The sequence below is a fragment of the Molothrus ater genome, chromosome 13 (genome assembly GCF_012460135.2).
Source record: "Molothrus ater isolate BHLD 08-10-18 breed brown headed cowbird chromosome 13, BPBGC_Mater_1.1, whole genome shotgun sequence".
Classification (NCBI taxonomy): Eukaryota; Metazoa; Chordata; class Aves; order Passeriformes; family Icteridae; genus Molothrus; species Molothrus ater.
Window position 1 is genome coordinate 4,241,236 of NC_050490.2, and position 22,000 is coordinate 4,263,235.

Genomic DNA, 22,000 nt, shown 5'->3' on the forward strand with positions numbered 1-22,000 from the left:
CACGAAGCCACTGATTTATTCAAGAGTTTAGCCTGGGCTGCTTGAACAATCCAAGTGTGTAATCCGACACGCAGGAAATTTCATTCAAGTTCAGGCTGGAATGTCTTGGGCTGTGCTGTTCGTCCATTTACCCTGAGGCAGAGGCAAATGCCTGCGTTTCAGTCAAAGACAATTTCAAAGCACCACTTTCGCAGCTGTAGCTCATTCAGCATTGCACCCATTAACACACTGGTTACTTCTCTTTATGTCTGCCTTGATTTGGTGTTCGGTGGAATTCTGGTAAGGGCAGCAAAGCTGGGATACGAGTGCTGGTTTAAGCTTCCAAATCTGGTTAACAATGGCTCTTTTAGATCTGGTAAGTAAAATTCCTCCTGCTTTCAAACATCCTCTTAGGGTATCTGTTCCCACTTCACCTCTGCCCCCAGCTGTTTTTGTACCCTCAGTCCTCAGGATGATATGTGGAATCCCTGGTTATAAACTCGAAGCTCTGCTCCAAGCTGAGTTCTGTTGCCTGGTGATTTTGGATGATACTGTCTTTCTCCATAGAAATTTCAGGGATGTCAACTCTGATTTCTGCCGATTTTGTTGGGAGTACACGGTGATTTCTGTTAGAGTTTTCTATCTAAAAGCGAAATTTAGTCTGTGTTTTCAGTCAGAATAGAACAACTCAGTAAAATTGCCTTTGGGCCAGTGTATGGGACAGAATGGCTGCAGCCACATGTCACCCAGCAGTGATAGGCTGCAAATGTGCTCTTAATGGTGCCCCTGCAGCTTTGTGCCAGATCAGGTGTCAGCCGTCCTTTAGCAGCTGGCAGAAGGACAAGTTGAGCCCTGTACCCCGTGGAACTGGCTAATTTGATGGAAATATGATTATCCAGCTATTCTAGAAACAGGCAAATTTGCACCGTGCAGGATCCAGGAGTGCACAAATCTGGGGATAACTGTGGCTCTGAGCAAAATGCGAGCTGGCTGCTGAATTTAGGTAATTGCTAACAAAGGATAGATGATGGCTAACAGTTTGAGTAGTTCTTTGCCCTCTCAAGTGAATGCAGCATTGGCATTTTGTTAATAACATAATCACAGGCAGGACACTAATTCCTGTCCCAGAATCTCATTCTCCATACAAGCATTCTTCCCCTACAAAATCCAGCCCATCAGCCCTTGTAGTCCCTCAGCAGCCAAAGTTGTGATGCAGATAAGACTCAGCATCACAACTCTGTTTCCTGTCTTGCTCACTAGCTCTGAGTGGAGTTCCTGTGTAAGGACATGGGAAGTACTGGTATTTGTGTGGCTGCTGACTGCTCTTGTGTCCAATGCCCCAGCCCTGCAAGCTGGAGAACAAGAAAGCCAGGGGAAAGAGATGGTGCTGAGCAGTCCAGGCTGCAGTTCAGGCCTCTACAGTTTGTCCTGTCCCTTGCAGAGTTGTTGCCACTCCATACTGGAGGTGAGCAGTGACTTTCATACCATGTTTGGATAGCACTGATGTAGAGTCCCCTGTGCTGCACAGTTGAGCCACAGCACTGTGATACTGCCAGGAGGTTCTGTGGTACCCCAGAGTGTGTGAGTTTCCCACCAGAGCTGAGCTGGGTGTTCCTCAATGCCCACCCAGGCTCCTGTCAGACACCCACCTGGTGCTTGGCTGAAATGATCTCCTCTTGGATCCATGTGCTTCCACTTCAGCTGCATTCAGTAATCAGTGAGGGATGAGCTGCAAATGGGAGAATATTACCTCTGGAGAGGAGGCTCAGACCATGAGTTCAGCCCTTGAGACAGGAAGGAAGCCAAGGTAAGAGTTCCACTGTTTATGCCCATCATCTGTTACCACTCTGGCTGATGTGTGCTGGGCTTGTTCACACTACAGAGCTCAAGCCAAGGGTCCTGGGGGAGGTGGCAAACACTTCAAACCTTGATCAGTCACTGTGCTCCTGCTGTTGCTACATGCCCACCTGGGAAGAGCTTGATTTCTTCCTCTTAGTTGCTGGTTGTTGGAAATGCTGGAAGCTGGTTGGCTCTATGGATCACTGAGCTTGGCAGGAGGCCTGGCTGTGTTGGCTGTCCAAGAGCTGGGTCTCTTGGATCTCTGTTTCTAGTCTGATACTACTTTGTTGTTGCTACTGGCTTGTGGGCTCTTAATATGCAGAAATCTGTTCTGTGCAGAGATGGACCTTGCCCTACACTTGCAGACATTTCCTAGTTACATGTGGTTGTCATTGGTTAAATGTTATTTCATACAGGTTTTCCTGTTCCTCTCCTTAATTGGTAGTAAATGGTAAAAGAAAACAATACACATTTTGACTTTAGTATAAGAATGCCACTGGAAAGAGCCCATTTCAGCTTCCCACCTTAGCTGAAAATTGAATAATAACTTGATTGTGTCAGTTTTATTGCCCAAATGTTACCAAACTGGAGAGGAAATGTTAATAAGGGCAATGTTATTAAGGCAGTAACCTACAACTGACCTTCCTGCTTTTCCTACTGATGGGGGTGGTAGATGGATGACACCTAAAATGTGGCTGTTCTCAGAGGGTGTGGGTATTCCTTGATATCTCTGTTCTATTTGTGACAAGTGCTGCCATGCAGATAGGGCAAACTGAAGCATTTGGCTGATAAGTAGTTCCAAGCCATATCTAAACAATGTGAAGCAGAGGATTCATGGGAAAACACTGCTGCTGCTTTTTCATTTCCTGAATAGTCTGGAGTTAGCATGTGGAACCCAAATGCTGTGACACTGGGGAGATTTTGAAATACCTATAGCCTCTTGCCATTCAACAGTGTTTACTTGACAGAAGAAGAGACTGGTAGAAAGGAAATTGGTATCCTGACTTTAACAGCAAAAATATGGAATGATCTGATGTGAGAGAAACAGCAGGCACCATTCCACCAGCTGTCCATTTGTGATGCAGACCATGTGGTCCATGGAAGCAAAGATGATCTGCAGTTGGATCTCAGGGCAGTCAAGAGCAGGCCCTGCAGTGCCTTGTGTGAAGTTGGGCCCCCAGGGAAATGAGCTGTCCTGCAAAATCTGTGTGTCCCACATCAGCAGGGAAGGTGTATCTCAGTGGGTTTGGGGTTTTGGTTTTTTTTCTGTTTAATTAAGATAATCTGCAAAATATCTATCTAAATTTCTTTATTTATTGGCTCATTACAGTCTTCTTTGTGGAAGATTGAGTGTTCAAGAAGTGAATACATGAAATCTCTTGTGCTTTTGGTTTCCTCTCCTGCTGTAGCTAAGAAGGGATGCTGTGGTTGTTGGGCAGCCTGCACGAGTGCTGTCCTTTGTGTCACCTGAGGTGTGTCACAGAGGCTTCTCCTTCCCCTTCAGCCTGGGCAGTGCTGCTGCTCTCACTCTGCTGCCTTCAGTGCCATCCCAGCCCCTGAGCCTGGGCTAGTGCCAGGGGCTCATGGCCCTCCAGCCCTGCTGTGGATGTGCTGGGGGAACTGGGGAGAAGGACAAGGGCCTGTGCAAAGCACTGCAGGCAGCCAAAGGGAAAGGGCCTGGAACTTCTGTTCCATCCTTGAAGGCAGAATTCAAATAAGATACTGCATGTACCTCTGACCTTCACTGTGTTTCATTTCAGAAAAGATTGCATTGACCATTACACCTTTTCCTTTTGTCCTGATTTCTCTTGTCCTTTTTGTATGTCTGAGCTAACAGTTCCTCTCTCCTCCATGCCTTTCAGGTAGCAATAGGATTAATTTTCATTGTCAGTTTTAAGGCCTGAAACCTTGGCAAATGGTCATTCTGACCCCAGAAATAGATTGCTCTGATTCAAATTAAATCACCAGGTTTAAATTTTTTTAAACTATCTTGAAATACTGAAAAGGGAAGAATGGCAGAAACTATCCACCAATCCCTTGTACAGTACAGTAACAGTTGGAAACATTCTTAAATAATAAATTAGAAAGACTGATAGAGCTGAAATCTGTGAAATACAGTGAACCTGCACAGTGCAACACCTCTGAAGAGGTTTTGTTGCAGAATGAGCACATTAGAGGTGACTGGAAAGGCCCAGGGTGTCCCTGTGGCAGCAATCACAGAGGTGCAGAGGCTGAGGCAGCCCAGGGAGCCAGAGCAGCCTGGGCAGGAGGGGCTGAGCAGTGGAAGGGAGGGGAGGCTGCCCTGCTGACATTGCAGGGGAGGTGATTGGCAATTCTCTGGGGCTCACAGGAGAGGAATCAGGGCAGTGCAGCACTGCTGGAGGCTTGGCTTAGCTGCTGTTTGTGTTGTTGGATTTTTAAACTTCATAATCCCAGAGGGGTGTTAGGGAAACCTTCCAGCCAAGGAAAAAGCAAGCCTTGGGCCCATCATCTGTCCCAGAATGCAGAGCAAAGCAGAGCCCATGGCTAGCATGAATTCCGTTGTGTTAGGAGATGGTTGTGATGGGGACTGCATCAAGTTTTCCTACAAGGGATGTGTCCTGGTCCTTCAGGTGCTCCTCTCTGGGTGCATTTGCTGTTTTTTGTATTTTCATCCGTGACTGATAAACCATCCTCTGTCAAAAATGCCAGCATGGCCTGTGCATGGGGAGAAAGGGATCCATGGCAGAGAATGTGGCTGTCATGACCATAAGGGTGGCTCCCAGGCTGGCTGGGGACAGTTCTCCAGCCTGCAGAAACTGCACTTGCTTCTGTGATCTTTCCCTTTGCACAGCTGAGATCTGGGTGGGATTTTCCTCCCAGGATCACCAAGCTTTGAAACACTGCTGGCAGCACAGTGTGCTGAGTGACTGTGCCAAAACATGCAAGTCCTAATCTCTCAGGAGGTTTTTCAGATAGTGTAGGCCAGGAGAATAATGGCATGAAGCAGGAGCAAGGGAGAGAAAAGCATGGTCAGTTGGTTATTTCCTGACTGGTGGTTGTAGAAAACATTATTATTGGGATGCTCTTGAAGGTCCTGAAGCAGACCTTGTGTGCTGATTGTTTTCAGTAATAGAATATTTGTAAAGTCTGAGGACTGGGGCTCCTTTTCATCAAAGCTTTTCAAGGTAGGAGCCTGGCACGAAGCCCCTCTGGCCGTTCCTTTCTGCTGTCCACCAGCCGTCGTCGTTCTCCGCGATGACAATCACGGTGTCCCCCTCACTGATGTCCAGCTCATCCGTGTTCTGAAAGGAGACAGGGAGACAAATGGGACAGCCTGACAGCACAGTGGGGGCAAGAAGTATCTGGTGGGGTTTTTTAAATCCTGCTCTTCATCAGCAGTGCTGGTTCTGAAACACCACACAGTGAGGGATTAAGCATTTTGGCTTTTTCTTTAAAATGCTCAGATTTCCCCAGCCTCCGGGGTGCCTCCTCCTGCACAACCTGATGCTTTTATCACTGGGGAAGTCCAGAAAGGGTTAAACACCACTCTCCTAAAGCAGCTCACCATGACCTGCATAGTCTGCAGGTGTTGCTAAATAGAGCACAGCTTAATTCCTAAGGGGGGTAACAGTGCCTCTGCTAATCCCTGCCTGAAATAGGTCTGTCAGTTCTTTTAGCAGGGGACAGCAGTGACCAGTGGGGGACAGTGACTCTTGGACAGCAGTGACTTTCATCCCCAGACAAATGCAGTAGTTGCAAATAAGCTCTCCCTGAGCTCCCAGGCAGCCATCAGTGTTCAGTGGTGCTGTCCTATTTTCCATAGGAAACCACTTTGCTGCCTACAGTGTAGAAAATAGAAAACAGCATAAGGGAGGCTTCCAGAGATGTTTGAGGTGTCAGCTAAAACTGAATTTAATGCACCTGAGTCGGTAAGAATGGACTCAAAAAATGAGAGGCCTCAGTGTACAATATACTAAAGGTAGTAACAGGCTCTTTTCTCAGCAGGGAATATCCCTGTGTGGCACAGTTTTAAGGGACTCCTGCAGAAATGAGGTGATCCAGTAGTCTCCTTAGGGGAACTGCCATTAGCAGTTGAGGTGCTTTCAACTATGCTTGCATGAAATTTCATGTAAATAATAAAAGAAAGTTTAAAATTAAGCAAAAAAACCCCAAACAACCCAACATCAAATAAAAGATGTTGGAATACTGCTGTACCTAAGGGAAAGTGCTCCTTTTGAGCTTTTTCTCTGTTTTCATAATTTATCTGGCATTTATCTATTTTGTCACTGTCACATTTCTTCAATGTTGGTGGCAGGTCCCTGGTGTGAGGCTTTCTGCACTGAGACATGAAACATCCTGGATGCTGTTTCTTCTGCTGATCTAAAGCCAATAAAAGGAACCTTTAAACTGACATGTAAAACAGGAAGGGCTGGAGTCCATGTTCTGGAGTCCATCTGAATTAACAAATATTTATAACCAGTCCATTCACAACCTTTTACTAATGGTATTCTGCCTAGTTAGGACTGGAGTCAGGGAGAGTTCAATATCCCAGTTCAGGATGTAGATTGTTCTCTTTAAGCTGGCAGATGAACCACATCCACTGTGATTCTGCAGCTTGCAACGTGGAAGTACAGGAAGGAATGTCCCTTATGGGATTCTGCCCCCTCCAGCATGGAGAACCAGTGTGCTAAACTGGAGCAGGACAGACCATGTCCCTGGCTGTAAGATGACAGTAATATCTCCTTCACACAATTTACACTTCCAGGATGTTTCAATCAGCATCACTTATTTTAAATGTGACTCTCTGAAGTGTTAATTTTGAGGCCTTTTTTACCTGGGCTGTGTAGTCATAAAGCACTCTGTAGTCCTGTGATGATGTGATCTCAGCTTTTTCATTTACAAAGATGGATGCATAGACTCCTTCTGTTCTCTCTGCAAGGGGGTGGGGGAAATAAGAAAGAAATACCCAGCACAGAAACAAAGAGTTCAGTTGCTTACAAAAGCATGGGATCATATGCAAGACTTCACAAATACAAAGCTTTCTGTTCTCTCCCTGCCTGGAGATGCACACATATAGAAAAGCTGCTGTGAGCTGTAGGTAAATCTTGCACAAAAACTGTCCCCCATTGATGGGATGACAATACACCCATTGAACTTTGTGGGAGGTCAGAAACTAGCTTCAGCCTCAGGTCGGGAAAAAGGTTTCCCCTGGTAAAACACTATCCAAGTCATCCAAGGAGGGAAACACTGATTAAAATGGTTTAACAAGTTGCTACTGGGGGCATAAAATTCTAGCAGTTCCCTGGCTCACATAAGACTTTCCTTTTCTCCTTGAGAAAAATGGGAAATACTGAGCCAGTGGGTCACCAGACATTTTCCAGGGGGTTTTGCAGTTCTCACGTAGCTATTTGTCATGGACATCACTTTTTTTTGCAGATGTTTTGTTTTAATTCAGCTTGTTGTAATTAGGGAAACTTCTCCTTTCTTCCCAGCATCTGTCTGGGGGCTTCCCCTGCTGAGCACCAAGAGAGAGTCTGGGCTCTGCTTCTGGGTGCCCAAGCAGGCAGGGCTGGCAGAGGCAGTTGATTTTAAAGCTGTTTGAAAACAACTTTTTCTTTCGGTAAGAACTACAGTTAAAATGCTTTTGTTTAATATCAAATCAATAAAAATGTCATAAACTGTTACCTTTTACATAGTCAAAATACTGTGTTTTAAATATCATCTGATAAATTCCTAGTTATAAGGATTACAAGACAGCAGTGTAACTGTGAGGTGAGATGGATATTTGTATTAATAAGCCATGTGCCTGGTGTGTTAAAAATGGTATGTATTCTGTGGGGCTTTTTAGTGGTAGTTATGGTACACAAGGAGAAAACTAATAGCTATGTCAGACTGCTGCTCTGAATGTACAGGTTCCCCCTGCCTAGATGGAAGTTTTGAAGACTCTGTGGATTATTTGGCACTTTAAACTGGGAAATTTGTTAATATACATCCAAGCAAAATTAATTTCCAGACTACTCTTGCCTGCCAACATGTGAATATCTGCTGTAGACTTCTGCTCCATGTCAAAGCCTGGTTTAGCAACACAATCTAAACAAACACATCTGGTAAACTGATTTCCTGCAGAGCATACCCAGAGGAGGGGCTGAAGGAGTGGCAGTTTCTGTGTTGTTTTTGCTGCTCCCATGCAGTAGTCCAGAGAATCTGCAGAACCAAGAGAAGCCAAAACCAAAATGAGTGAACAGGCCTGGGTATGAGCATTCCTTCATCTCAGCTCTGACTCAGCCTTCCCTCCATCTGCTTCACAGAGTAGATGTCATCTCTTCCCATGGCCTTCTATTTTCTTTTATGCTATAGATATATTAATCTTCCTTTAAAAATGTGTTTTTAAAAATGCAGCAGACTATTGAACCATCAGCCTTCACTAAATTGTGCATGAAATGCAGCAGATAATATTTTTTTTGTTGAGCCAAAGGCTCATGGTGTGAAACTCCAATTATTCCACAATGTTAAAATGATGAAAATTGTCAGTTGCTTATAGGAGATTAACATCTCTTTGTGTTTGAGGAAAACCCTGATACAATTTAAAATACAGAGCTTGTGTAACAAGCCTTTCTAAAAGCTGTGAGTTTAAGTGAATTTTTATTTTAATCTATCCCTAGTTATTTCCTATATCACAGCTGGGTACTGAAGACTAAGCAAAGTGAGAAAATGGATTAGGATTCTCAAGCAGAGATAGAAATAGCATTGCATGCTTAAGGCATATTTAAAGGGCCTGATTTTTCAGCTAGTGAACATTCAGTTTTTCTGGAAAATGGATTTCCTCTCTCAAGAGTTCCTGAAAGACTCAGGCTGAGTCTCTCCAGGCTCCTTGCCCATGCTGCTCACAGTTGTGCTCTGAATGGCAGGACAATTGTCTTATGTAACTGCACAGGATGCAGCACTGAATTCATTATTAGAGAAGATCCAGTTTCCAACTGAAAAACAAAGCCCTGTGTACAACCCTGAGCAGCTCCCTGGCAAGCCTGGACCACATTCCAAATGGGAGATCACTGCCTGCTCCTTGTCCTTGCCATGTCATAGGGCTTGTTAAATTTTAAATCTCTTCTGCTTTAACTGTGATGCCCTCCCCACTGTGAATTTGCCATTTTAGTATAAAATATTTAAACCAATAGAGGCACCATGCTCTTCTGCTGTTATGACTGCATCCATGTTCTAACATTTACCAGCAGAAAGGGATCAGAATGAGGAAAATTGCCTCCCTGATCATCACAGTTTTTCCATCCTGTGTTTTCCCCCTTGGATCCTGACAGAGCAGCTCTTTGTTCTGCTCAGCTGAGTGGTGCTGTAAGCATGGAGGAATGGCCCCAAAGGAAAGCTCTTCCAGCCTCTGCTCCCAGCCACATTCACCTTCACCCTCCCTGGAACAAACTGGTTTTGTTGCCCTGTGCCCTGACTCAGTAGCAAAGAGGAAACTCTGGCTGCTCCCCCCTGCTGGCCCAGTAATTGTGTGATGAACTCATCCCCTGTCCCTCCTCCCACTGGAGGGACGCCAAGATCACTCCCACTGCATTTCAGTACCTTCACTTCTTGTCTCAAGTCACACTCACTGCTGCCTCTTGCTACTCTGGGGGAAGCAATGGCTTCCCAGTGGTGTTTAGTGCCCAGGCAGGGCTGCTGCTGCGGGAAGGGACCTCTGGCCTCACCTCTTGATCATGCCACAGGCTGGGCTGGGGCTGGGGCTGCAGCTGCGCTCCCGGCTGTAGTAGCTCTCGTAGCCTATGGCATCTGCACAGGGCAAGAAAAGCAAAGTGTTCAAACAGGAACCACTGAGAAAACTCTGTTTGCTCCCTGCCACAATGTGCCCTGGGGCTGCTGGAGCAAACTCAGGGCAGCACCTGCCTGCCCTCACCTGGGTTATAGATGGATAATGAGATGATTGGCTCTTGCAATTAAGGGCTAACTATTGTGTGAATATTAGGAGAAGCTTTAGTGATGTACAGTTATGTTATTGTAGTTTAGATGTCCTCTGTTCTCCTCATAGTTCCCTTTCCCCCCTGTATTGTTGCCATCAGACAGCCAGGGCTGTCTAGCACAGGTAAAGGAAGGCTGCACAGGTGTCCCTTGCATGGGGCAGGTGGGAATGGAAAAGCCTGGGGGTGCTTAGGGGCTGGGCATGGCAACATCTGACCTCCAACACAGTTACAAAGCAGTCTCCATTGATAAATAGCACAGAAGAGCTGACAGACAGACTTTGGAGGGCCAGGGCTGGCTGATGCCACCCCCAAGGGTATAAAAGACTGAGCACCCATCTTGAAGATGAGCTGGCTGCATGGTATGCATGAGGGGCAGTTCCCAGCACTGCAGCTTTTTCCTAATGTAGTCCTTTGTTGTCTTTTTGTTAAGGTTTAATAAACCTCTTTAAATTTTCAAAGTGAGCAGTTGTCTGTCACACCTGGAATGAGGCTGGAGCAGCTCAGGGGAACTGAGTGGTTCCAGTGGCTGTGAACAGCCATGGCCCTGGTGGCCAGGCACCCAAGGCCCATTCCAGGATCTGTGACTGCCCTAATGAGGAAGGCAGTTTCCTCCATGGCTCTTTCTTCTGTGGCCTCAAAGCTCAGGATTTAAGGGGGCAGAGTATGGTCACTGAGTGCCCTAAACCGTGTTCATGACAGAATTTGCTGCAGCGCATTTTGTTTCTTCTTTCCTCAGTCAGGAATTTTTGCCGGAGCTGCGGATGTTTCTGAGTGTTATTGCCTGCAGCAATAACGAGCAATTTCCTGGTGTTTGCTTGTGTGTTTCCCCACCTTTCATACCTCCCCCATCCACCTCCTGAGAGCTTATTTGCTGTTTACCCAGAGATATTTGGGTTTTGTTCTCTCAAACACATTTAGATTGCAGTTCCTTCGCTCTCCCCTATGGTGTTGTTAAGGGTGAAATTCAGACTGTTTCCAAGTGTAACTTTACAGATGAAATAGTTACAGATGGATTTATTTGTCAGCTCAGAGCTCCCAGGTGCAGTCTCACAGCTGGTGGCCACACAGCCTGCGCCAGTGAGAGCCAAGCAAACACGAGTGAAGCCTGTGATAGTGTTTTATCTCAGCCCTGATAGCAGCACCTTAACAAAGACATTAGACTGGGGCTAAAGGTCCTGTTGACATTCTCACACTGTGTCAGCCAGGATACTGAGCAGAGCAGGCACCCAGAGCTAGAGAGTGTGAAGAATCCCTACAAATAAAACTCACAGTAATTAGGGAGTTTTCTGACCAATTTAAGGGTCTCCTGTTGCCCTTCTGCATTGTCACTTTGGTGCAGTTTCCAGTCTAGAGGGCATTGTAAGACTGGGTAGGAAAGGAAGGGAGCAAGACCATCAGGAAGGTTTGGTCAGGATGAAGGTCTGCTGCCACACAATGCAAAATGACACCTGGGTTTCCTCCTGCCTTTTGCAAATAATAGCACAGATCAACAGCTCACCACGTGCTACAGTGCACACTCATTAGCCAGAGCTGTGGAGAAACTGGGATATTGCTTCCAGAACATTTTCTGTAATTTTCTAGAAGGTGACAAAAATAAACAACAAAAAACCAAGTCAGGTTTTTCTTTGCCTTTCATAAAGCTCTCAAGGGTTTTTTCCACCTACTTCTTACTAGAAATGACTCTGACATGGCCAAGAGCTTTTTGTAGAAATTTCCTAGGTGACTGGAGAATGACAAATCTTAAATAGAAAAAATCCCCAAAAACCTAAACCAAGAAACATCAGCTGAGAATTACACATTTCTTAGTATACAGAAGGGGTTTTATACTGTTGCAAGGCACAGTTCTCCTTTCCGCCACTGAAAATGTAATTTTTCCTGGATAAATTCCTTTTCAGTGAATTTAAATCCCCTATGTGAAGAAGAATAAACTATAGCAGCAAAATGGCATCCAGTGCACTAATATCAATATACTAGTTTAAAAAAAATCCCAAAAATCCCATTTTTTAGCCACCGTAAGAGTAATGGCAAAAAGGCTGAGTGAAAAGCAGGCCTCAGATAGCTCAGTGCTGAGTTAGTGGCAGCACCCAGCTCTGCTGAAGAAGAGCCTGGGGTGCAATTCCTGCCAGCTTTGAGCTCTGCAGTGAAATCAAAGGGGTGGAACTTGTTCTTGTAGGAGATAATTATCCCCAGGGATCAGGCCCTGATTTTGTACCTGTACAACTCCTAGCATGAAGGGCTTTATGTAACTCTCTTGTGTTGTCTGTTGAAGTACAGGTGTGGTTTGTGTCTGGCCATGTGACACATCTGACAACTCCTTTCCTGCAGGGTGTTTGGAGAACTCCTACCCTGGAGCAGCAGGTTTTCATTCTCCACCTGCTCTTGCCTCATGCTGGGTCAATCTCCATTTCAGACCAGAGGTTTTGAGCACTGAAGTCAAGGAAAAAGCAGCTTTGGCTTGAATGGCCAGAGCCTGTGAGCCTGACAGCAGTTCCCTGTGCTGGGACAAAGCCAATTTCATTCAGAATTTCTCCCAGCCAAAGTCTTGGCTTATGCAAACTTCCAGAGAGCAGAAGATTTGTTATTCCCCATTGGGCATGTGGAACAGAATAGAAAACTTCTCTGTGCTGTAAATGAGGAGGCAGCACCTCTGCCAAGGGGACACTGGGGTGCAGTTACTGGTGAGGTGGCTCTGTCTTGTCACACTGCAGGAAGTTGAAGTTGCCATTTCTGCAAGGCAATTTGCCACCTCCTTAGCAGTGTCAATTCAGCTGTACTGTGAAATGAGCCTGGCTCCAAAGCCAAAACAAGTTTTTTCTTCCTTGGAGGGTTATTTTTAATCTGGATCATTCTGCTATCCCACTTAGAGCATCACTCAGGCAGTGATGGCAGCACGGTGTGGGGGAAGTGAGCTATGGCAGGTGGGAATGAAAAGTTGGAGCAGGAATTCCTCCAGCTGGTTTCACCTCCAAAGGACGTGTACTGCACAAGCCATCTGACAAGATCAGTAGGAATAATTACCTGGAGGTTGTGTTCCTGTCATTTTTGTCTTAATGAAGTAGTCTATGTCTGACTCTACAACACAGTTCTCCAAGCTGACCCGAACCTCTTCATACATCTACAAAACAGAATCCAAGAGTTCAATTTAACTTTTAACATTTCACATTGAATTAATAAACAACGCTATTGTAGTAATTGTCCCCTTAAGAAACACTTTATACTTGGTAGATGTCTGACCTGGCTGCTCTTCAGCCTGCCCCCTGTACCAATATTCTTGTAAACACCCCTATTTGTGCTCTGGATGGTCTTTAAAGAGAGCAGGACAAAGGCAGTCCAGAACTCTTCAATAAAGAAATTAATAGCAGGAAACAGCCATTCAAAGTCAAATCTAGTGTATTCTTTACATCTTCCACTTTTGAGGCCATGACTGGATGCCTTTTTTGAAATTGAGTCAGAGCCCAGGTACACTGAGCAGTGTTTTGGGAGCAGGGAGCATTTCCCAGCACACCAAGGAGTGCCACCAAGTGCCACAGCCTGCCTGCATGCAGACATGCATCTGGATGGCATCTGGGAGAGCAGGAGGGAGACATTTCCCTGCAGGGCAGGGCGGGCTGTACCTCATCATCCTTCACACACTGCAGGGACAGCTGGTTGCAGTGCACCCACAGCGAGTTGCGCAGGATCGTGATGCGGTCGCACTCCTGCAGCTGGAAGACCTAAAAGCAAACAGGAAACGTGATGGAGCTTTGTGGTATTGAGTTCTTGGTTCTGCAGGCTGGGACAGGGCTGGGGATGCAAACCTGTGCTGAGGGCACCATGGTAAAGGATGTTTTTTCAGTTGGTGGAGAAACTACATCTACTGTTCATGCTCAAAAATTTGTTCTAATTGGTTGCACCAAATTCAAGTTCTATTTTAGAGACAAAAACAAAGCAGGGGAGAGGATTCCAGATCTGGATTTGACTGCTACCTCTGCTGTTGAGGATTTCAGAGGCAGGGTCCTGTCTGCCCATCACACTGAAATCTGGATGTTTAACAGAGCAGTAGAGTACTGGCATGAAAGGATTGTATTTATGTTAGAGGTAGAGGCAAAACTCAAAACTATCCACCTCTGCCATCTAAAATGCTGCTGTAAACTTTTCTCTTTTGAAAGTACTTGGGGCTCTCTGGAGTTGACTATCAAAGGTTACTTTTGTGGTAAAGAGAAGACGATTTTCTGTCTTCAGAGTTATTCCCTTCCTTTATCTGTCTGGCTTCCTCATGTTGCTGCACTGCTTAGGGAGAAGGAAGGGAGAGAGAAGTGTGAACTGATTTGGGGGAAGAGGCAGATAAGCTCTTTCTTTAAAAACTTGAAAAAAACCAAATCACCCTGATCTCTACGTTGTACTGTTAAAAGTAGAACAAAGTTTTGGTTTTCTATGAGGTGTGAAAATCTCAGATGCTTCCAGCCATCTGTCTCCATCTCTATTTGCTAGTAATTATGTCCAGAACACCACAAATGTATACAGCATTCAGTAGAACACTCAGTTGGGTATGCTTCCTGCCATCTAATGACTTACCAAGTAAAGAAACCCAGAAAAAGGAATCTGTTAAGGGAGCAAGCTGCTGTGGGGTCTGGTTTCTGAGAGTAAAGGTTTTAAAGAGAGCCTGCAAGGTGGAGGATGAGTATTTGGATGCTCATTCTGAACAGAAAGCCTGTGGCCCTCGAGGCTGCTGAAACAGCACCAGAGCCAACAGGGAATTTTCCAGATAAATGGTGCCCTGTCAGGAAATGCAGTTAATCCAAGGAGGAACTGTAGTGACTCTGGCCTTTCAAGCCCTTGTCAGCACCCAGAAAAGCACAGAAAAGCCAGAAAAGCACAGCTGGGTGCTGTGTTTGACACATCCCTGGTGCTGCTGGAGAACCAGGGCATTCCAGGACAACGTGGCACAGCCCCTGTGACAAAGGCCACCCCAGAGCTGCCACTTGCCAGGCAGCACTTTCAGGCTGTGGTTGTCCAGCACTCAGTTACAGACCCAAGCAACCCCAGCACTTCCAGATTCCCCACTATGCAGCCACAAGTGTAGGATTTTAAGCTGCTTTTTGTACTAATTGCTAGTTTAAAAAAACCCCAAAGAGTATCAGTTCTTCTCTTTACAAGCACTTTTAAAAGAAGGCACTGAAGATGCCCTTGCTTTATGAGTGGCTGTTTGGATTAAGCAGTGGTCACAAGCTCTGTGGGCTGGCCAGGATTTAGCTATATGGGACAAAAAGAGTGTGAGGTTGTGGAATGCTTCACTGGTTTGTTGGCTTTTTAAGAAGAGAGAAAATATGCATCTTTGGAAGACTAAGGCTTGGCATAATATCTGTGGAAATGTCTGTGCCAGTTGTGGGGCTTTTCAGTCCTCTCAGATAGGGAATATTTAAGAGGAAGCAGGGAACTGGAAATGTATCCTCCTGGCATTTTATTTTATGTGGAAATAAAGCCTGCAACAAGTAAATATAGCAAACTTTAGCAGATGGGCAAATGTACTTGAAGAATTACTGTGATCAAATGAGTGGCTGATTTGGATGCCAACCAGTTCCTGTAAATTGTTGTGCAAAACTTAATAGCCAAGTGCAAATCTCCTTGTCCATCCTCAGTAAAATGGAGACAGAGACTTCTCTACCACTGCCTTTCAACTGAAAGATTATTTCATTGCAGAGGACAAATATTCTTGCAGGTGAATTCAAAGTGCTATAAACATGAAGAGTGACTGGGGTATGTACCAGTTCATATATTGCTCCACCTCTCCCACCTCTGCACTTATTCCTCTCCTTCATTTTTACATAGCTGTGCTGACCAAGCAAGGAGAATGTCAGTGATACAGGAGCAGCTATGTCTAAACAAACTCTAGTTTTTGCAGTAATTTTGCAAAGACCTCTGTTGGAACTCCACATAAAGCAAACAGCAAAACCCTTGGGATGGCATTTCAGGCCTTAGACTGAAATCTTCCAATGGGATAAAATAAAGAGTGTGCAAACACCTCTGCAGAAGTCAATGTTTACCTCACAGGTTTTGATGTGTTCCTGCTCCCACTCTGTCCTGACCTTATCCAGCTGCTCAATGTTCTGCTTGTAAACGTTCTCTGTAAACACAGAACACAAACCCAGCAGTCAGGGAAAAAGTGATACAGCCTTTTTCTCTTTCCTCCTATTGAGCCTTTCCTGTAATTTCCTATACTTCAGGCCTGTGGTTTGCTTGAGTATCACAAGGATATGTGAGCTTGGGACTGGTGGGGCACAATAATTATTGGGTTTTTTCTTTGTAGCTGTATACTAGAGTAAGGATTCTCTCAGTATGGTTTGCAGGTCAGTTATAAACTGTATGGTAGGGATAACACAATTCAGAGATGAAGAGCCTGGACCTTGCTTGGGCACTGAGCATCCTGAGGCTCTCTCCATTCCCAGCCAGCCAGATGAGCCATGTGATCTGGTGGAAGCTGTTCCATGGCGAGGGAGGCACAAGCCAGAGCTCCTGAGCCAGCTCAGGTTGTGCTGGCCTGTCCTGCTGGCCATACACACGTTTGTGGCTGCACATCACTGCTGTGCTCATGCCCATGGGCATGGGGGATGGGATTTGGGCTCTCTCAGGGCAATTTGAGCTCTACTGTGCTTTCAGACTTGCTTCAAGAAGAGCTTTTCTTCCCTGGTGGAGTCCCTAAAGGAAGTCTTCTGTAAATTCTTTAATGTAAACAGGACACTGGCATTTCCACAGAGGGGAGTGTCAGTGACTCTCAGGTTGCTGCTCTTTCATTAATATTTGGGCAGGTGACTCTGGGAACCCTGGCAGCCTGGGTGATTTGGATGTGCTCTATCAAAAGCCTGTGCTGGTAGATCTTTGCTGAGAAGACTCAGTTCAGCTGCAAACAGCATCACCTGCTTCATTTGCTGCATCTCTGCATTGCTTGGCTTTGTTCTGGCTCTGAAACAGAAAAAGAAACACCCCAAATTAACTCCTGACATATTTTTCCTTCTGCCCCACTTTGTTGTGCTGCCTGCTCTCTTTTCCCCCCTAGGGGAAAGGCTCTAACTTACAAGAACTTCCTGGCTGTCCCCCCTTCATGCACAGTTCTGCTGAATGGAGAAGGGACCAGGATTTCCCAGGTGCAGCCACAGGTGCAATGACTTCAAGGGAAATCTTTCCATTCAGACATCCCTGCCAGAGGAGCTCAGAGCCAGGGTGATCCAGCCTGAAGCTGTGCCTGCTGGCTGAGCTGTTTTTTCTCAATTGTTTGATGTGCTTCTCTAATAGATATTTATAAGCAGAAATAAATGGCAGTTAAAATTCTTCATCTTTCAAGCTCCTCATGTAATACTCAGATGAAAAGCACACAACTTTTAAAATACTTTGCAAATGCCAGATTATCTCCCACAACAACTCAGAAGCCTAAAAGTGAAATTCACTCTAAGTAGAAGTCCTCTGTTTTAAAAACCTGCAGCTTTCAGCAAATGAGAAAACAGCCATCAGTGACAGGTCTGTGCTCTCAGGTCCTTCTGCACAGATGGGGTGACAGCACAGTAATGCTCTGCTCTAGACGTCAGGGCCATGCATTCTTCCTCCTGCCCTTGCAGACAAGGCTCAGGTAGGGGCTCTTATGATCATATTCCTCACCACAGCTGGCTGGGAAATGTGGAGTAAGCTGGGAATAGAAGTTTCATTCTTATTTGCTTCCTGGCCCAAACTGTTTGCAAATGCTGAGCAGAATTAAACAGCTTGAGCTGCCTCTGTGCATTCCCAACGTGCTGGCACGTTCAGGGAAGAACTGGCAATGGAGCACCCTGGGATCCTTCTGCATGGAAGGAGCTGGGTCAGGTTTAGCTGCCATTGGAGCTGTGAAATGTTTGGTGTCATTTTGGCAGGGCCAGGATTCCATCCCCTCTTTGCAGTTAAGCTGCAGGGGTTTGCTTATCAAAGATTAGGGAATGCTGGAAATAAAATGTAAAGTTCTGATGCTGTTTTTAGAGTCTCCACACCACCAACTCCCTCTCCTTGAGATGATTTTTGATCCTTTTTGCTTACACTGCACTGGTTTTTATCGAGCCAAAGGGAGTTCATTTATTTTGTTTTCTCCATCTGTTTCACTGTAAAATGTTCCCATTAAAAGTTAGTGAATTGTCAGCTGCAAGTATCAAGACGATGCAATGAAGGACTGCAGTGCCTTAATTTCCAACGATTTATTTTTGAGTCTGTAAATTTAGTTGAAATTAAACTCACCATGAGGAGGAAAATGTTGAGGAAAAAGATGCATTTTAATGTAAGATGCTACACCTACTAATTGTAAGAGACCAAAAGGCAAAACTAACTGCATGACATATTTTTGACTTGTTTCTTTTTTGTAATGAGTAATTTCAGAAAAAAATCCCATTCAGTTTCCTTTCAGGATTCATAGAGCAATTGGATCACAGCCTGGTATAAATTAATTAGATAACTTCATCCCTTCCCAGAGGACTCTTTGAGGTTAATTTCAAAACAAAGCCCCTGGCATCCTGTAGAATGGATTAATTGTATTCTCTTGTACCTGGAGAAGGTAAACCCCCATTTTCCCCCTGGACAGCTGTGTCCTCTCAGGTACCTTTTCTGTTTGCTTGGGGTTGCCTGTGGCGCTGGTGCGTTCGAAGGACTGCTCGGCCTCGTCCGCCTCCCTGCACTTCTGCTCGTAGCTCTTCTTGGACTGGTGCAAAGAGATCACACATTAGGCTCTGCCTGGGGCAGCAAGGCTGGATTCCCCCCAGAGGTGCTCCAGCCACTTCCTCCTCTGCAGTCTGGGGCAGCAAATCAGTGCCCAGGGTGGGCAATAGAAAAAAAATCCCAATGGCACCGTAAGGAGGCGGAAAAATAGAACTGAAACATTGGAATGGGGCTGACAGCACAGATTGAATCCTTTTCCTGCGGCTCTGAAATTGTTTGCTTTGCACAACTGCAACTCCCTGCAGGGGTCAGGAGTGCACAGGCTGCTCTACCACCACTGGTGCCCCAGGTATCTGCCCAGGAGCCAAGGAGAGATGAATTTGGGATCCCACATTCCCGGGGTGGCCTGTGGGGTGGGTTGTGAGGTGCTGCCTTGGCCATTGCTCCAAGCTGTGAGGCAGAGCCACCACCCCACAGGCAACAGTCTTGGGGTAGTTCTCAGAAGCAGGAGAAATCTTTATTTGCACCAAACATCTCTGTATCTTAGAGATGCACTTAGAACCACCACATTTCAAAAAAAAAAAACAAAACCATTTGTACACCTCCAGCTGTAGCACTGACAGATCTGCAGCTACTTTCCTTTAGAGGCAGTTGCCCAATGGAAACCAGTCCCAGCTGCCTGTAGTTGCTGTACCTGCAAGCTTTCCAGATGGAGAGGATTCCTCCTGCCTACAAGATTCCCCCACTGTTCTTAAAATTGTACTTACACACATTGAAAAATTACATTTACTCCTCTAAGCACCCTTGCCTAGAGAGAATGAAGTCCTGTTTGATCTGGGGCACCATTCATCCTGCATTAACCTTCTGGAGACTTTTCAGTGGGTGCAGCAGGGAAGATCAGCTTCCTCCTCACAGCAGGAATGACACCTTTCCTCCCTCACACAGCCTTGCACACTCACACAGCTTTGACCTTTCTTTAAATAGAGGTACATGTGATACAGATTTTCCTGGAGCCAGTTTGCATCAGGAAAGCTGCCCAAGCCCTCCCTGCTTACCTCCATGGTTTTCTTATAATGGGACAGTTTGCTCTTCTGCATCCTCTCCATTGCAGACTCGTACTGTAAGAAACACACACAGGTCAGCATTTCTTGCTTTGGACTTTTCCTCCCCTTTCCAGCAGCAGGATTAGGAGAACCACAGTCAGGGCCTTTCTATAGCCACCTCCCTGTGGGCAAAATTACTTCACTCTGCTTTTGTAAATGACTGGTTTCGAAGTGATACAGAGAGCATCAAAGTGCCAGGTAAAAAAATAGTCCCAGATAATTCTGCTTCAGTGGTTTCCATTAATAGCAGAGAGGATGTAGATCTTCATTGTCTTCCTTGCTTTTTGTTTGTTTGTTTGTTTTCTTAAGGAGATGAAATGCTGCAGCACCCAGTCACAGGGGGCTCTGCCAGCAGAGCTCCTTTGCTGCTGCCAGAGCTTGATCCCACATCTCTGCAGATCAAACCCCTGTCTCACCCACAGGAGCACAGGTAGTTGTCCATTTTCAATCCAAACAATTCCTGTCTCTTGTATATTCACTGCTTCTGGCACCTTTATGCTGAATGGGATTTGATTTCCATGCTGGAGTCATCGGGGCAGGGTTGGGAGGACAGTGCTGGATTCTCTCCATGGTTTTAGCTGGGAGATGCCCAGCTTTATGTGACAGTGAGATATGCTCCTACTGGCAGGGGATGGCTTTCTTCAGGGGGACTTCTGGTCCTGCAATCTTTACATTCTGCTCAGGCAAAACTCTCTCCAGGGCTACCCAGATGCTTGTTTCACACTGGGCACAGTCCTGGGGCAGCTACGGTACAACACAAATCACAGCATTTTGGGAGGCTACCAAAACTGCTGACACCATCCAGCATGTCTAATGCTGGCTTCCTCACATGCTGGACAGAGAAAAAAGCTTATCTAAGACTCCAAAGCAGTTTTTCCTTTTTTTTTTTTTTCCCTAGGCCTCTCTATCTGTTCCCAGTTGAGTTACAGGCTTACAGCTGTCAGCAGGACAGAGCCTCTCTGCACATCCCAGTGGCAAAGGGAATGGGGGACAAACACTGATGAACCTGGTGCCCACTGTCTGTCTTTTAATGCCTCATTTAGTTCATCAGATCACTGTCAACCTCAGATCTCAGTAGCAGCACTGGTTCACCCACTTTCATATTCAGAATTCTTTGCTATTCCAAGTTCCTGTGTGTCAGGGGCTTGTAGACACACGATTTTTGTGGCACTGGGTACTGGTTATATGCATTTTCACCTGTTTAAAATTAGCAAAGAAAGGAATATTTATTTTACTCCTCCATCACTCCATGCTGTCAGAGTGAAGGGATGGTCCTGTCTTTGTCTTCAACCCCACAGACCCAGCAAAGGTGTGAGAGTGGTCCCTGCTGTCTCTATTGAGAGCTATTTTTCAATAGACTTAGGGCTTGATGAGGTCAAAGGGGATGAAATGGCCATAAATATACTCAAATTTTTTATTATATAACATCAACTAGATGCTACTTATTCCATGTATTTGCAATTCAGCATATATTGCTGTTGCATCCAGCATGACATTAATTTGCTTTCATGTTTTAAACATTTGTGTTACGCCTTTAGCTCGTGTTGGAGATTGTGCAGGGTCATATCAAAGAAAAACATCAGCAAGGGTATAAAAAAGAGAAAAGGAAGGATTAAGTTCTTACAGAAATAATAACAACAGCATCTGCAGTTACACCAGAGAGAGTAAAAGGGACTAAAGTCTCTGGCTCCTGAGTTCAGAGCATTACTTTATTTCCAGCTGGGATCAGAAGGAGATTTTTGTTCCACAGTTAGTCTATAGAGGGAGCAGGGCATGCTGGTAATGCTTTATGATCTTTTGCACAACTCCCAGCCTATGGCTGGAGACAGGTCATCAGCACAGCCCACTGACCCAATCTCTTTCAACATTTCTCTAGTTTCTCACCTTTTTTCTTTGCTCCTTCTGCCTTTCTCGGAACTCCTCTATTCCTTTCAGTTCTTCCTTCAGCATTACTGCCAGCTGGATGTGAGAGTTTCCAACATTTTCAATTTCTAAAGCAAATCAGAATTCATATTCAGTCAGTGGGAAAGTCTTTAAAGATAAAGTCACATTTTTTAGGAGATGTTTCTGTGATGTGACTGCTGTATGAGTTGTCAGAAGCACGGCAGCCTTAAAAAAGGTTTTTGTGTTTCTGCATGCCCTGACATCACTGAGGGCTCAAGAACAGAGTGAGTTTCTTCATGGCCCCATTTACCCCAGCTGCCCCCCCCTTCTTTGGGACTGAGGGTCAGGGGTTGTGGTGCAGAGGGAGGGAAGGAGCTCTGGCCTCCATCATCCCTGGGTGTGCTTTGGCCTGGGTGTGCTGCTGGGCTGTCCCTGCTCTTGGGAGCTGCTGCCAGCAGTGGCCAATCATTAGATGGTTGCATGCTGAGAATTTCCAAGGATTAGCCAAGATGGATTGAATTTCAGAGCACCTGGCTGGTGCTGTTTGAAATGGCTGGGAACTGCTCTGCATTTCTCAGCTTCAGTGCCTCT

At 45.6% G+C, this 22,000-nt stretch overlaps 1 protein-coding gene across 1 annotated transcript in view; it reads right to left on the reverse strand.

Moving 5' to 3' along the window:
- Window positions 1-3,112: 3,112 nt before the first annotated feature.
- Window positions 3,113-22,000, reverse strand: part of PSTPIP1 (proline-serine-threonine phosphatase interacting protein 1) — a 56,513-nt gene continuing 37,625 nt past the window's right edge. Inside the window, exons 6-16 of the mRNA XM_036389467.2 lie at window positions 21,410-21,516; window positions 19,478-19,540; window positions 18,367-18,465; window positions 16,670-16,715; window positions 15,800-15,879; window positions 13,391-13,489; window positions 12,795-12,891; window positions 9,507-9,588; window positions 7,934-8,004; window positions 6,635-6,732; window positions 3,113-5,102 (exon numbers count right to left, since the gene is read on the reverse strand). Of these exons, the coding sequence (XP_036245360.1) occupies window positions 4,971-5,102; window positions 6,635-6,732; window positions 7,934-8,004; window positions 9,507-9,588; window positions 12,795-12,891; window positions 13,391-13,489; window positions 15,800-15,879; window positions 16,670-16,715; window positions 18,367-18,465; window positions 19,478-19,540; window positions 21,410-21,516 (974 nt within the window). The 3' untranslated portion in view covers window positions 3,113-4,970. The remainder of the gene's footprint in view (window positions 5,103-6,634; window positions 6,733-7,933; window positions 8,005-9,506; window positions 9,589-12,794; window positions 12,892-13,390; window positions 13,490-15,799; window positions 15,880-16,669; window positions 16,716-18,366; window positions 18,466-19,477; window positions 19,541-21,409; window positions 21,517-22,000) is intronic.